The following is a 15,666-nucleotide window of genomic DNA, read 5'->3' as shown; positions in this document are numbered from 1 at the left end:
TCAGGGTTCCAATGCTGCTTCTTACATCCTGCAGGAATTATTCCTCAAATGTTTAACCTTTTTAACCCATTACTTGTGTTTACTGGAAGAAACAGCCACTTTCTCACATCCGTTGTTTCCACTCAGCCACTAGTTTTAATATTTTAAGGGATACCCAGGGGCCTTCACATTCAGGCCCAGATGAAACGTTATTTTGGGGTTTTCTATTAACATGCATTTACGTATTTAATAGATCAAATTTCTCTAGTCTGACCTGTTCGCATCATGAGTTTGCTCAACGTTATGAAGACAGGTTGTTCTCTATCTGAATTTAAAGCGGTGTAGTTGTTTATATTACAGATGAAATATGAGTTTGCTGATGCTTTGACAACACTGTTACAAACTCAACTATTGACATGAAAAGAAATGCTGGTATGATAACCTTGGGCTCTGCATCAGGTTACATTATAAAACCTGCTTTCATCATTTTGTTGTTCAACAGTGTAGCACCTTAAAACTAAGAATACTTTCAATATTTGACATCAATATGGTTTAATTTGAACTTTAATTTAACATACGTGGCTTGGACAACGTTTCTACTGTTTTCGTTTGACTGTTATTGTCTTCTGTAAATGAAAACAGCTTTTGTAAAGTAAAAAAGAGAAGATACTGCATTGTTGTGCACCCAAAAATCATTTGTGAAGATGCAATTTTCATATCAGGGCCAGTGGATTAATAGACAGCATGTCAACATACGGATTAAATGGCTTTGTTTGTATCTGTTTTTACTGGGCGAGTCAATGTTTAACTTGATTTTGAGCAGTGAAGAAGTTAAAGAGTTTATCGTTCCTACAACACCTGAATGCATCACTTGTGCAGGTGGCTCCGGGCGTGGCTTCATGTCGGAGGATATGGATCTGTCTGCGCATGCGTGAGCCAGGAAAGTGCGTTTTAGAATGATTACTGCTGGCCAGCGGAGAGACAGATTATACGGCTCTACACAACTGTTGTTTTAATCCCCTGGGCGAGGAGATTTAAGAAAAAAAACACTGGTTTTAAACCCAGCAGCCATATTGTATGGAAAAACGGCGGAAAGACTCTGCTTTTCTGAAAAAAATCGTTTGTTCACAAAACCTCTGCCAAAGACTTGTAGGGAGTTTTTAATTGTTTTGCTTACTGGCGCGGTGGGTTTCTGTCGGACAACTAGTTTGCCAGCTGGTTGAGGAATCCTGAGATCGGGACTAGTTTTTGAGCCATTTTACACAATAGTGTGGTCATCTCTTTGGTTTAAAGGTGTTAAAGTAACCGTGTGAACCATGAAGGACCGATTGGAGCAACTTAAAGCGGTAAGTGATGTCCAGGAAATGTACATTTTTTATTTCCTCCAGTATTTTCTCTGTACACTTGAATAGCCATCTGCAAAACGTTACTTATAGGAAGAAATGACAGGTGAAGATTAGTTAAAACATTTTCTTTGTTACTATTCTGAATTTAACTTAAATAGCCGACACATAACATACTCATCATTTAAAGTAGTAGTGTACCGCGTGATGACATAACTGATGGATATAGTTGCACTGCAGGTTGGAGAATGATTTGAAATGGGGGTGATGGGTGAAAGTGATTCATTTATAAAGACATTTACGTTTCTTGACATGCAGCAGCCATGTTTTGCGATGTGACAATATGTGTCAGAGATGTGTTGTTATGTAGTATAAATAATAGTGTAATTAGAAGGCTGTTAGTTGAACTCTATCAGCAGATATCATTTTACTTGATCCAATTGTAGCCCAAGTCAGGATATGCTGCCATAGCTACCTGACACTGCTGGCCAAATATTTGCAGTATTTGCCCCCCCCCCCTGACTTCTTTTCAGGCAAAGGAAGTACATGCAGATAGTCAGTGAAGAGGGCCAGTCAGTACAGGACTACTGTATACTGTGTATGTTAACATCTGTAAAACAACTGTTCTCTTGTCCTGGTGGCCTCAATACCTCTTTCAATCTTAACTCCTCTCTCTTTTTGTCATTCTTCCTTATCCAAAGTCATCGCCCACCGACTTTATTACCCTCCTTGAGTAATCTAGGCTGTGTGTGTGTGTGTGTGTGTGTGTGTGTGTGTGTGTGTGTGTCACCTGATAGACGTGGTAAAGAGGAGCAGGAACAGTTTCTTGCGTTTAAAAAAAATACCACCAACATAAGTTGATGAAGGAGCCATGTTTAGCCATGTAGTTTCATTGTAAGCTGACATTAACTTGATAGCCGTGTTCTGTGTTTCAGGCACTCTGTTCCTTTCCCCTCATGGTATATTCAAATGTTTTTTTCAGTAAAAGCCATATCCTCACTTCTGTGAATGACTTTGGCAGCACAATGAATTGGCAAAGCTAACATGGCTTCTTCTGTGGCACATGGAGGTTTTAAATCCCTTGTCAGATTTTAGCGCTGCATTAACACAAGTCCTGATGGAGTATTTTGCCTTCTGGCACCGTGCTGCTGTAAATCTGACCCCAGGTCCCTGTCCTGCTGCCGTTTTGGTCAGTGGCTCATTTTCTAAATCATCCCGTGGGAAAATCTAGTGAATAGGGCTTCAACTAAATTCACAACTAAATTAAAATTCAACTCAATTTATAGGTTGGTCAATAAAATGTCCCCAAAACAATAAAAAACTAAAAGGTGCACTTAGCAGAGTGCAGATCCCCGCCAGGTGTGTCTGGAACCTCCAATGCTCTATTGTGTTATTGAATCAGTACGTTGTACCCTCATCAAGACAGTAATGTCCTGTAAGACGGCGTAAAACACACTTCACTCAAAAATATAATGTATGCAGCCAATCGGCTCAAAGGCGTCAAGACGTGTCATACAATTGTAGCTGAGTGGCGGCAATGTACTCAGAATTAAGTGAATTAATGCAACCATAAGAGGACTTTGAGCATGCAGCCATAACTGGCCACCCAAAATATTATGCAGTGTGCTGCAGCAGAATGCTCGATTAACCGTGGACAGACACAGAGGTGCACACTCACTCCCTTACACACACTCACACACACACACACACACACACACACACACACTTGCAGGCGATCACATGATTCTCCTGGTGGAGGTGATAACCAGCACAATTTACTAAAGCCTTGCTTGTTTGTTCTGACCAACTCCCCAAAAATCCTGAGTTATCTTAAATTATTACAACGAAGCAAATCCTCACAAATGACTCACTCAAAAATGACTGAAATGATTGATCACCTATCAAGATAGCTGCCGATTATTCCTCTATTGATGGACTAATTGATTAATTCACTAATTAGTGCAGCTCTACAAGTGTTCACATTATTGTGATTTCATATGACCGCCTTTTCCGCTCAGTTGAGCCTTTGTACGTTCTCATCGTTCTTAACCATCATTTATGATCCTCGGAGACAAAGTCTGACCCTAAATCACTTCCCAGTTTCTGTGAGATGACGGAGTCACAGGACGGATAGTGAGGGCGGGGGCTGGGCATTCAACATGTCGATGATTGGAGTCCGACTTGCTGGATGGTGTGCTTGTAGTTTTGTGAATGCTAATAATTCATCAGGTCACTTCAGGCTTTTTAAAATGTAGCTACAATGCTTGTATGAATATGTATATGCTCAACCTGTAGCTGTGCCTTAGTCGTGTGTGTCCATGGGTTTGATCACTCGTTACACTGTTGCACATCGAATAGTACAACACAGTCTTACAATGTTGGCTCCAATGAAACCGTGTGCTCAGAGGGCCAGTTTGTTGTGTTTCAGCGGCAGAGGATCACCGTGTCTAGTCGTGCGTTACGCAGCATGACGTATGGAGCTACGTATGCAGAACAAGCGTAATTAAGTGATTTGAATAAAAGGAAACGAGCCAGTATCCGAGCTGACGTATCAATCACTCATGCACCCAAGCTCAGCGTGTGCTCTGTTTTTCTTATTTGTTTTTTGATGATTACACAATCCTCATGTAACAGCGTGAGCCATGAGATTATAGCATTTTTGGGGGGAAAAAAGAAAGAAAATCTAAGTTGTTGCTTCTTGGTTCACTCTGTCAGGCAACAGTTTGGCCCCGTAGCACAGACGTGGCCTTAAATCTAGTTTGTTAACAATATATTTATTTATTTTTTAAATAAATGATGAAAGGATGTGTGCTATTTCCCATTAGCATTCGACAATATTGCAGAACACAGTGTAAATTACTGGGTGGTGTGAATGTATTTCCACAATTCACATGTCTTTTAAACATTAGATAATCTCACACTGCTTTTTCAAAACCGTGTGTGTGTGTGTGTGTGTGTGTGTGTGTGTGTGTGTGGGGCTTGTTAAAGCCTTTGATGCACGCGGCCGTCCCTTTGCCCTTATTTCTGCTGAATAAGAGACACTGGAAGGAAGTCGTGCTTGTGCTTATCTCTCTGTTGCAGAAATGCTGTGTGAGGGAGTGTAATGTAGAGGCCAGAGGGATGCAGCCGTATGTTCACTGAATAACTCGCAGAGAGTTATAAAAACAAGCAGGGTGTGTGTGTCCAGGGAACTCTATGTTACTTCACAACTGTTGTTAGTTACAGCACCCTAAACCAAATAGCTGCATTTGCAATTCAAATTGTAGACGAGGGGTAGAAGGTTAAAGACGGACAGAATGACGTGCTGTTGCATTAAATGAAAGTTCCCAGGAAGGCTGCAACTTATTTTCATCATTCAATAATCTGCTATATTATGTACGAGTTCTACGGCCTTAAGTGATGTGATAAAAGCACTTGTTTTATTTGACCAACCCAATAAGAAAAGCCCAGGAACTGTTCTTTTGGAAGTTAAAGAATGATTCAAGTTGTATTCCAGGGCAGAGTAAATGAAGTAATATCTATTCAGATTGCTTGTTTACAGATCGAGGCAGCTGATATGAGAGAGCTGGGGAAGGCGACAGGCTTTTTCCGTGCCTTGAATTTGATCCAGTCTGACTTTCTCCAGGAAAGTCAAGTGTCCAGACTGGAGACTCCCTGTCACTCATTACAAAACAGAATATCTGTGTAGACTCTCTGTAGTTGCTCAGAGGAAACACATTTGTTTGTCAAATGCAGAAGTAATTAAAAGGGAGGGAACAAAGCGAGCTTACGGTCATTGTTTCAGTCTTCTAACTCCGTCACAGCCTGGCCCTATGATGTCTGTTTACACGGAGCCTTTGCTTTGGTTTCTGATAGTCGGTTCATGGAGCCCGGCCCTAATCCTTCACCGTGTAAATATTCACCAGCAGCCACTGCCCTGTGCTTACTGACTGTTTATGACTGCAGTAGAGGGAAACTTATAGAAGTTATTGGTTTTAGGCTGATTAGGATCAGACTAATATTTCTCTGAGTGTGTCACGCTGAGCTGCTCACCAGGAAGTTAGTTTCATTAGTGAGAGTTTGTTCTCGGTCCAAATGCCGTTCAGGGACTTTCTACCCTGAGAAAGAAATACATTTCTGGACAATGGCTCCGTATTGTTGGACATGAAAATAGTCAAAAAGAATTGGCAGTATTTTCACAACATATCCTGCTTCAGTCAGTCTATGAGTATTGGTCTATAATAACTTCAATTAATTGTGATCATGTGAGACTTGGGGCTGGGTATCAAATCTCAGAACTATCAGGAGTTGGCATTGAATGCTTGGTCAGATTATTAGTTTTATTTACTTGCTATTTTACTTATTTTTAACAAAAAGTTTTGGTTTCATACGGAGTTATGATGCCGGACTATTTCTTGGCCGCATTGACTTCCTGAGGTGATGGCAGGCAGATTTTGAAAACAACTGGGCTAGCTGTTTCCCCCTGCTTCCAGTCTTTGTGCTAAGCTAAGCTAACCGGCTGCTGGCTGTGGCATATTTACCCGACAGACATGAGAGTGGTGTCGATCTTCTCATCTAACTTTTGACAATAAAGCAAAAGAGCGCAACTCCCCAACCCAACATGTTGAACTATTGTCTTAAGTTTGCATTTAGCAGACATGAAATGTGTTGCAGAACACACCTTGTATGTCAAATTTAAAAACATTTTAACTGTGAAGATAATGGCAGAAAGAGTTACCATCGGCCTCATATGACTTTTTGTGCCCATGAGAAAAGGCGGGCTCTGGTTTTACAAGTAGTGATGTTCCGGACTCCTTCATCACTGGAGTCTCTGCTGTGCCTGGAAAATGAACTTACATGACACGACTCCAAAAAATAGTCCTGATCATTTTGAGAATTTGGGGTTATTTTTGTGAAATATATTTAAAAGTTTAAATTGAAAGCATGTTTATGTGCCTCAAACTAACGTGTTGGCACCAGTATCAAGCAAGTATGTTTTAATAAGATTTAAACAGACTCTACTGTTCTTTCATTCTGTCAGACGTGTGATCAAGATGATGACGAGGTGGAGATTGCTGTGGACAACGCAGCCTTCATGGACGAATTCTTCTGTCAGGTCAGTGTGTTTTCACTGATTCACTTGTATTCATGAGGGCGCGCATGGGTTAATGTCTCAACTTTTGTCATTTGCATGCATTTCTGATTGATGTTGTTTGTCTGCGTGTTTGTTTCAGATTGAGGACATCAGGAACAGTATTGATAAAATTGACGAGAATGTGGCTGAAGTCAAAAAGCTTTTCTCCGTCATCCTGTCTGCGCCCACATCAGATCAAAGTAAGATACTAGCATTTCTTTCTTATTTGTAATAAGTGTGTTTCAAGCTCTTTATTGACGCATGTCTCTTTCTTTCTTTCTAGAAACACAGGATGACTTGGAGGCAATCACCAATGACATAAAGAAGATGGCTAACAATGCAAGAAACAAACTCAAGAGTGAGTCTGCCTCTCTCTCTCACACACACACACACACACAGCTTGTCAGTCTATACAACAAAGGGAGTGTTTAATTGCTTTAATGTGAAATGTTGCGGAGGAACTAAACAATGAGGCGGTGTGAAGTAGATGTTTAAAGCTGAATCATAAATCAGTGGTTTGGATTGCTCCCCAGCCATCGAGAGGAATCTGGAGTCAGAGGAGCAGGAGAGGGTGTCGGCTGACATACGGATACGTAAATCACAGGTAAATGATGTCCAAGTTTCCTCTATTTCTTCTCAAATTGAAACTTGACAGGCTTATGAGCATGAAAGAAAAAGCAATTGGCCTACATGTATTTAATATTTACAAAATCTGAAAACAGAGCTTTTAAAACTACAACAGCAAATTCTAAACATTGTATTTATTATTATTAGTTGTATTAGTAGTATTTGTATGATGTTATTATTATTAGTCTTATAAGTATAATTATTTTTGTTACTAATATATTTTTTTAATTCAGTATTTTCTACATTTGTGTCGGCTCTGACGTTTATGATTTGACACAAATTGTCACAGTACCTCCATCAAGATTACTAATTCATTTGTTCCCTGTTGTCTCCCAGCATGCAGTCCTGTCCAGGAAGTTTGTGGAGGTAATGACAAAGTATAATGAAGCTCAGGTGGACTTCAGGGAGAGGAGTAAAGGACGTATTCAGAGACAACTAGAGATCAGTGAGTGACGGCCATAACATCTTGTGACGGTCTCACCGTCTTCTTTGTCGTAAACCTGTTTTCCCCTTTTCCTCTTCAGCTGGAAAAGCAACAACAGCTGATGAACTGGAAGAGATGTTGGAGAGTGGCAATGCTGCTGTGTTTACTGCAGGGGTAAGTGTGTGTGTGTGTGTGTGTGTGTGTGTGTGTGTGTGTGTGTGTGTGCATTCATCAGCCTCGACAGTGATCATAATGTGGTTGAGCTGAGAAACAGCTCAGTAAAACTCAAAGTGCCTCATATCATCTGGTTAAAGATTAGCTGGGCTTGTGATTTGACTCAAAGTCAGCTTGAAACAGCTGAGAAACTGAGCACCAGTGTGTCTCTACTCATCAGACTACCACAACAAGCCACATCAAGTATACATACTTTGCTCATAGAATGGTTGTATCCGGGTAGACTGCGTGGGAAGACTGTCTGGCACAAGCCTACATAACTTAACTTCACAGATTTGATAACTTGATGTCTCACATGTGTTTAAATACGACATTCAGAGCAGTGCAGAGAGTCTGAGTCGGGATTGCTTGCACACGAATCTGAGCATGGAGATCAGTGTCTTGCTCAAGGACACTTTGCCATGTGGACAAGAGGAGCCGAGAATCAAAGAGCCAACCACTGCAGTCATTGGATTCTACTGACTGAGCCACAGCCGCCCTCTTATGTCCAATGTTCTTTTTTAACTAACACTGGTTTCCGGGTTTTATAAACTAACTATCTTTTAAAGCAGCAGTGACACTTTTCTGTGGGAGCATTTCCCACTCGTTTTCAGGTCTTCCTGTTTGAGCTAACTGCCTTTTCACCCAACTAAACCACAGCCACAATGATCAGAAGAAATAAAGATGAAATGCTAAAGACACAGCTTCTCCGTTCACGTTACCGGAGTCTTGGAAAGGGAGGAGTGAGCGGAGGGATCGCAACCACACTGCTGGATGCCACCATACTCGCACTTCACACTGTCCCTTTTAAATGTGACCCGCAGACCAACCGTCATTTCGACTTTTCTCTGTGTTGTGCATGCGTGTCTGAACTGGGCCTGAGTGGTGGCAATAAACCTCTCCTCTCCACAGATTGTGGACGCTGGGGTCTCTAAACAAGCTCTGAGTGAGATTGAAGCCAGACACAAAGACATTGTCCGTCTGGAAAGTAGCATCAAGGAGCTGCACGATATGTTTGTAGACATCGCGATGCTGGTGGAGAGCCAGGTACGCTCCTCCACCTCCGTCTGCCCATCATTTTGTCCACCCAGCCAATTACTTCAGGAACTTCTCATTTTAATCATTCATTCGCATATTCATTCATTCTTTACTTTTCCCCCGTGGCTTTGTGTTTGCTCCTGACTGTATTCAACTCCTCTTCTCCTGTTTATCTCTCTTCCTGTCTCCGCTGGGGTCTGACTTTCAATCTGCATCTGTTTCTTCTTTTCCAGCTCCATGCCTTTGTTACACCTCTTTTACACCTTTTCATTCTCACTGCCACCACCATCTCATCCCCCAACATTGATGGAACCAACACAAATGCATTTAGTAAGATGTACGAGTAAAACATCATCGCAGACGTCACACTAGAATTAATACAAACGCATGTTGTTGATCAGTCAGTCACTGTTTATCGTACATAAGTCTAACCACATATCTCTTACTGCTTGAACCATGCTTTCTGAGGGAAAGGCTTGTTTGAGGTAAGGGCCACACTCCTGCTGTCTGCGCTGTGTGATTTCCCAACGATACTCTTTGTTTTGTTAACCACATTTATTTCCAGCTTTTAGTTTGAAGAGGTAAATGTCAGCATTAACATAAATATGAATGCTTCTTCCTGACAGTCAAAACACAGCTCCTCATGGAGTCATTATTGAAGATGTCCCTTTTTTAACAGTAGAGGCTTTGACGATACATTTCTAAATATTGGTCAGTTTGTTCCCTGAAACCAGATGTATTACTTTGTGCATTCAAACCAATGTTCTGAACTGTTGTTGTGCTTGTGGCGTGTTGCTCTGTATCTTACTGATTGTCCTGTGTTTTTCAGGGTGACATAGTTGACAACATAGAGCAGAATGTATCCAAGTCAGAGGACCATATAACAGTGGCTAAGGAACAGACCAAAAAAGCTATAAGGCATCAGACCAAAGCACGCAAGGTAATCTAATGCAGCAAACGGCTGCTCCAGTCTGCCGGTGACCTCTTCCTGTTGTTTCTCTGACTATTATCTCGACACAGTTTGACACATTTAAACCACACAGTGTGCATACAGATCATGCTCCCTCGCCCTGCAGACACATTGCCAATCACACACATAACTGTTGCATTATATGTGCTTTGCTTTTTGTTCTCTCGTTCTCTCTCTGTGCCCCCCTCTCTCTCGTTGTTTTATTTATCTTTTTTCGTCGCCTCTGACGCCGTGCCCCATGTTAGGGTGGAATGATTGAGAGGATTGAGAGCAACATGGACCAGTCAGTGGGCTTTGTGGAGCGGGCCGTAGCAGACACTAAGAAAGCTGCAAAGTTTCAGCAAGAGGCTCGCCGTGTGAGTGACCACAGTCGGGAGGAGTGGTCGGGTTTCCCAAAAGCAACAAAAAGAGTTTGATTTTATCGTTTACAATAGAACAGCAATTATCATGAGATCGGTGCTATTCAAATTCAAAGCAGCACAAAGAGGAGAGAGAGATAGGAAAAATGAAATGGACTAGATTTACTAACACAGGACAATTATAGAGTCAGATTTGAGTTGCAACCCTGACCTTGTGTTCGAATATGATTAAGTAATTTAATCCATGTTATTCTGTTGAGCTTGAGCCAATGTGAACCCTGCTTACCTACAGAGCAGTAGTTAACGTTTATTGCTTAGACTGCACCATCCCAAGTGGCATAAAAATAACAGCCCCCTCAATGATTTTTGCAACCTGACTGACATTTTACCGTTACGCAATGTGACGTAATTTGTTTTAAGATGCAATGTCGGCCAATCAAATGCATGCAAACGCATGTTCTTGGTGATCATGGCATTGAAAGATAAAAGGATTATTGCTATGATAAATTGTGTTAAAGAGTTGTAAAACTCTGTTCTGGTGTGTAGTTTTGTAGCATCTGTAATGCCTTGCAACTCATTACTCAAACTGGCCGTCCAGGCTGTCACATTGTATAGTGTTGCCGATACCAAAAAACACCCATCCACCAGCCCCTTCAAAAGAAGAGCTGTTTTCGATCTAAAAAGCCTAAAGAATTTATCTTCTACCACAAAGATGCTTTTGGGAAACCTGCCAGAATGAAGACCATCCCCACCATCAAGACCCTGATCTTTACCTTGATCCTTACCTGTGATGCCCCATAACCCTCCTCCCTGCTCTGTTCATGAGCCTCCAACACCAAAATCCAGAACCAAGACCACCCCCTCCCACCTGCTTACGCACACACACACACACACACACACACACACACACACACACCGACAGCTTCTACACTCTTCTCTCTCTCTTTCCGTTCTTTCTCTTCAGCTTTAACCGTAACTTTGTCTTTCTTTACAGTTGGCTCATGGCGGCAACATTATTCTGTTTGAGGATATTGCTCGTTAGCTTCAGACTGTTAAAGCATGTCTGTGAAAATAACTTTTATCCTGACCAGTAAACATAAAGTCAACACTGCTGCACCAAGACTAGACTGGTTTATCAGACTTTAGTAAGATTTATGCAGTGGGTTTGTGTGGTTACCAAGCCACAAGGAGATTTCATTGTATTTTATTCAGCCATTGTTGCCATATATTGTACATATTCCCTCATACAAAAGTTGCACAAACACTATATAACTTACAGTAGTAGTTTTATAATTGTTGCACAAATGAATAATGTACGTATTGTTTCCTACTGAGAATTGTCCTGATGGTACTGTATGTACTTGGTTGTTCCCAACAGAAAATGGTGATAATAGTGGTGGTTGTGGTGGTCTTGCTGGGCTTACTAGCTCTCATAATCGGGTTGTCTGTTGGATTGAAGTAAAGCTGATGAGCTATTTGAATAAGAGGAGCGCTGAGGGTGAGTAACTCTGGAGCAAACAAGCTCTGTAGTGTTACAATGGGTGTGGGTATGAAACATGCTTTGAAAAAGGGTTTGCACGCTCTTTTCCTCTCTGTGTGTGTGTGTGTGTGTGTTTGTTTTCTTTCTATCCACAGGGCTAACTTGAGGTGTGTTTGTTTGTATTTGAAGTTCTTGGGTGTGTGTGTTTTCCTCCTATTCTGCAGCACTTGCCTCTAGCTACTGCTGAACAAACAAAGCAGTGCTAGAAGTGAGTTATAATTTCAGCTGTGTTTTTCTCTTAAATGTCCCAATGTTCCACGTCATGAATCTCCCTTTGTCTCTCTCTCTCTATCTCCCTCTCTGTAGAAGATGATCATACTTGTGGTAGTCTGTGCTGTGGATGTTCTCATCTTTTTCATCGTCATCCTCCCCCAGACACGATCACAGGACTGCTGTTTTTATCATCAGTTATTAATCATCCCCTCCATCCTCCGTCAGCTGGCCCGCCAAATAAAAAACTGATACTGATGGCTCCACTTGCACAACAAAAAAACCCTTGAAGAACAAGTGTTACATTTGATCTCTGGATCAAAAAGAAGACCTTCGAGACTTGGGATATTATAAAAACTTGTTATCCAATCAGAACCGTCCTTCCTGGTCTGTTAGGGTTTGTTTGAGTCCCTCAGGAGGCTTGGACAGTTTGAGGATGCTCTGCTGCAAATGAGGAAATAAGACTGCAAGCTAACAATGCGTGGAGGGGAAGCGAGAATTGAGAAATAACTGATCATAACGTCACTCCAGTGTCGATTAACATTTCATTGTGTAACATTCGATGCCAAAGAATCAGCCTGGAAGTGTTGAGTGAAATAGATTTTAATGTCCAGTAAGTGGGACCCTTGTGAAGCCTTGTAGAAGCACGTCACCTTCCTCATCATAATTCTTGCCTTTTTATGAGCCTTGACACATTCTGTGATTGAAACGCTAGCTACTGTATATTCACTGTATTTTGGATTGTGTTGGTTTAGGGAAGTTTTAGCACTTTGACATTTCAAAATAGGTCTTTTATTTCTGAGATTGAGCTCTGATGATCTTAATGAATTATTATTATTTTGTGTGTCGTTGGTATCCAGTCCTGAATAGGTCTCGGTTCTTTTAACTTGAAGAGGATCGGTGTGCTCACTTATGATTCTTCAGTTTGTAGAGCCCAGTGGTTCTGATTTTCAATATGAAGGAGGTCCTCGTGGAAACACGTTTCAAACACAGGTGGAGCTTAGATGAGCAAAGAAAGAAGCAAACAAGCTATTAACATGCATCCATTGCATTAGGGCTTGTCTAAATACTGCAACAACTTGGAGAAATGTCTGAATATTTGTTTTGTATCTTTGCTAACTTGTGACAAATGCCATCTTGAACTTCTACACTTAAAGACATGATTGACTCCATTGTTAAAACGCTGTAAAAACATAATGTCTTAATGCTAAAAGAGAGACTGTAGTAACACTAGCTATTTCAATCTCAGTGCCAGAATAGTCCAATAAGTAAGTAATAGTAATATATTTATGATATATATAAGTAAGTCACACATACAGGATGGAGTGTGAAAGGACATTTTAACTAACCTACAGTAAGATCTCCCTGACTGGTGGGTCTTTACTAGTGCAATATGCATTTCCTGGCATATTTTAGATCTCATTATATTCCTGCTGTACATGTATACCTCAGTTGCCAGTTTATTGGGTACAACTATCTGAAACCGATGCACCAATACAGAAGCCCTGCAATAAATCCTGTTGTCGTGAAGGTTCTAATGTTCAGTTTTTGTTTAAAGAGCTGTAGAGGTCTGTTGGTTAAACATTATGGACCTTATGCCTGTAAATTTTTCAGTTTAAGAGATCACAATTCAACAGCACCGCCAAGTACAGCCTCCAAAAAGGCAGTTGAGATGAATCAACACCTATCTAAAACAGTGTCAACAAGAACTGCACTTAAGGCAATGTTTAAAGTACATCAATTTATTGATTTTATCTATCCTTAACAAAGTCTGATATGTTGTGTGATACACCAAACCAAATACAAAAAGGATTTATTGCAGGGGTGTTCTATTGGGCTGAATTAGTTTTGGTGTGCCTAATAAATTGGCTTTAATTCTGTTTGGTCACCATTATTTCAGCAGGTCTTTTTTTTTTTTTTTTTTAATTGTGTCAAACTGAGAGGTTATTGAACCACAATGCACATGTTGTCACCTAGAGGCTTTAATTTGGCAGTTAAAGGTGACGCCAGCTGTGCATACAAAGACTGTATCAGAGACATTGCTTCCCATCATTTAGAGACGGTGTTCACCGCATGTAGGAGTTTTGTAGTGTCTTTAAAACGTCCAGTGCGTTGTGAGGGCTGCCCTCACTGAGGGAAGTCTTTGTTTCTGTTAGACCAGAGCATGAATGGTTCCTTTTATTTCTGGTTGAGCAGGGAGCTCTTGAAAGTGAGAGCCCTTCTCAGCTTGGTCCTTTGACCGCACACTGTTCTTCATCCATCAACTGTTCAATCCTAATGCTTCTATTCAAGCCTTTTTTTCTTCACACACCACCAAGGGACGGAGGAGAAACTGGAGAAGTTGTACACTGTATAAAATGAAGGTTCCACAGATTTTATTGAAAATTAAAGATTTTATGTTTTTTAATGACTTGGTTGACTAGAGTGTTTACTTGCGACCTCGTGCCGAAGGTAAAAGAGTAACTGAATTGTTACAATTTCTGATGACTGCATGTTATGGAAGAGCTGTGTGTGCGTGTGTGTGTGTGTGTGTGTGGGATGGTTGTAGCTGTTGTCAGCAGATTGTTGACACAGCATGTTAACCAATGTGTTGCAAAGTACAGTTTTTAAAGCCTGGTGCACAAGTTTCAAAGAGGAGGTAAGTTTTTCACCTTTCCTATCTCTTTTTATATATACACACACACACTGATCTCTGTGACCCTTTATTCTCCTTTTGATCAATCACTTCCTGAAATCAGTGTGTCTCCATTCATGTGAATAATTGTATTGTGTTAGATACTGTCTGACTGTTTTTTATTTTTCATTAAATCAACAGAAAAAGATGATGATTACATTGTGCTGTGCCATCATTGGAATCGTTGTATTCTCCTATCTCTACAGCTTCTTCTCATAGAAGGTTTGACACAGGTAAAACACCTGCATCGGCCTTCAAAACTATGTATTCACTTCTTTCACACTGAATGTTAAACAAGGTCTTTTGTTTTGTCTTTGTGTAGTGTTTCCATGGAAGAGTGAGTCAAGAAAAAGAAAATGTCCTGAGGCACTTCCCTATGTTTACCCTGAATCTATTTTAAAATCTAAAAGTATGAAAAAAGGAACTATACCAGCCCTGTGCACTTACCCTTTAGTTAATCATTTGAATTATTTTCTTGCTGTATGAACTGTTTGAAAACGTGTTATAAATGTGTAGATTTTTCTCAGTCTGCCTGTTCATCACTAGATGGCTCAACATGACACTTAAAATATTTTTTGGACCATTCTGGTCGGCTGTAGTCTACCGCCTCCTGGTGGTGCTTAGAGAGGATAATCATCTTTCTTTACTGTCAGGAAATTATTTATAAGGATTAATTTAAAAAAGAAATGCATGAAGATGATTTTTTTTTTAATCGGTCATTTGCTCCAAAAGTCTAGCATGCTCACACACACAATTATGCTCTGGTCAAAAATATCCAATTAAGTAGTATTTTCTGGCGTATTGTGTTGTTATAATTTGAATAAATTATGTGTGCAGTTGTTGTGTGTGATCTGTCTGTATGCGTCTGTGCTGCTGAAACGCTTTGCACTGATGGTCTTTCTGTAACAGCGGCTGCCACTCGCTCACTGGCTGCGTGTCAACCCTGTAAAGCCTGTTATGTAATAAATGATTTCTGTGCGTTATTGTAAGTGTTGGTGTGTGCTTCGCTTCTTGTGTTGAAGGTGTGTACATGGATGGCTCAGCCTGTATTGCATGGAGGCTGCCTTCCTAAACACCTTTTAACATTTAAATCTTCAATGTTTTTACATTGTTATGCTGCAGGCAATGTATGGCGATGCACGGAGTAACATCTGTGTATGAACGGCCTCCCTGACC

At 40.7% G+C, this 15,666-nt stretch overlaps 1 protein-coding gene across 4 annotated transcripts; it reads left to right on the top strand.

The window, feature by feature from the left end:
* The first annotated feature begins 943 nt into the window (after positions 1-943).
* On the top strand, positions 944-15,329 carry stx3b (syntaxin 3b). 4 transcript variants are annotated; one of them, XR_004213283.1, is made up of 12 exons: positions 944-1,325; positions 6,343-6,417; positions 6,536-6,635; positions 6,719-6,793; positions 6,969-7,039; positions 7,399-7,507; positions 7,587-7,660; positions 8,612-8,746; positions 9,567-9,677; positions 11,445-11,564; positions 11,913-14,723; positions 14,813-15,329. XR_004213283.1 is itself a non-coding variant. In XM_031862760.1 (11 exons), exons 1-10 carry the CDS (start codon positions 1,296-1,298, stop codon positions 11,526-11,528), a joined length of 864 nt encoding a protein of 287 aa, XP_031718620.1. In that variant the 5' UTR covers positions 944-1,295; the 3' UTR covers positions 11,529-11,564; positions 11,913-15,329. The 4 variants fall into 4 exon arrangements, 2 of the variants coding, with proteins under 2 accessions (XP_031718620.1, XP_031718621.1); XM_031862760.1 differs by having other exon boundaries at positions 11,913-15,329; XR_004213284.1 differs by lacking the exons at positions 11,445-11,564; positions 11,913-14,723; positions 14,813-15,329 and adding an exon at positions 8,971-9,222 and having other exon boundaries at positions 9,567-9,651.
* Positions 15,330-15,666: the final 337 nt, after the last annotated feature.

Source organism: Anarrhichthys ocellatus, unplaced genomic scaffold (genome assembly GCF_004355925.1).
Source record: "Anarrhichthys ocellatus isolate YVR2014 unplaced genomic scaffold, GSC_Weel_1.0 scaffold27, whole genome shotgun sequence".
NCBI lineage: Eukaryota > Metazoa > Chordata > Actinopteri > Perciformes > Anarhichadidae > Anarrhichthys > Anarrhichthys ocellatus.
This window is presented reverse-complemented; position numbering and strand designations above follow the sequence as displayed.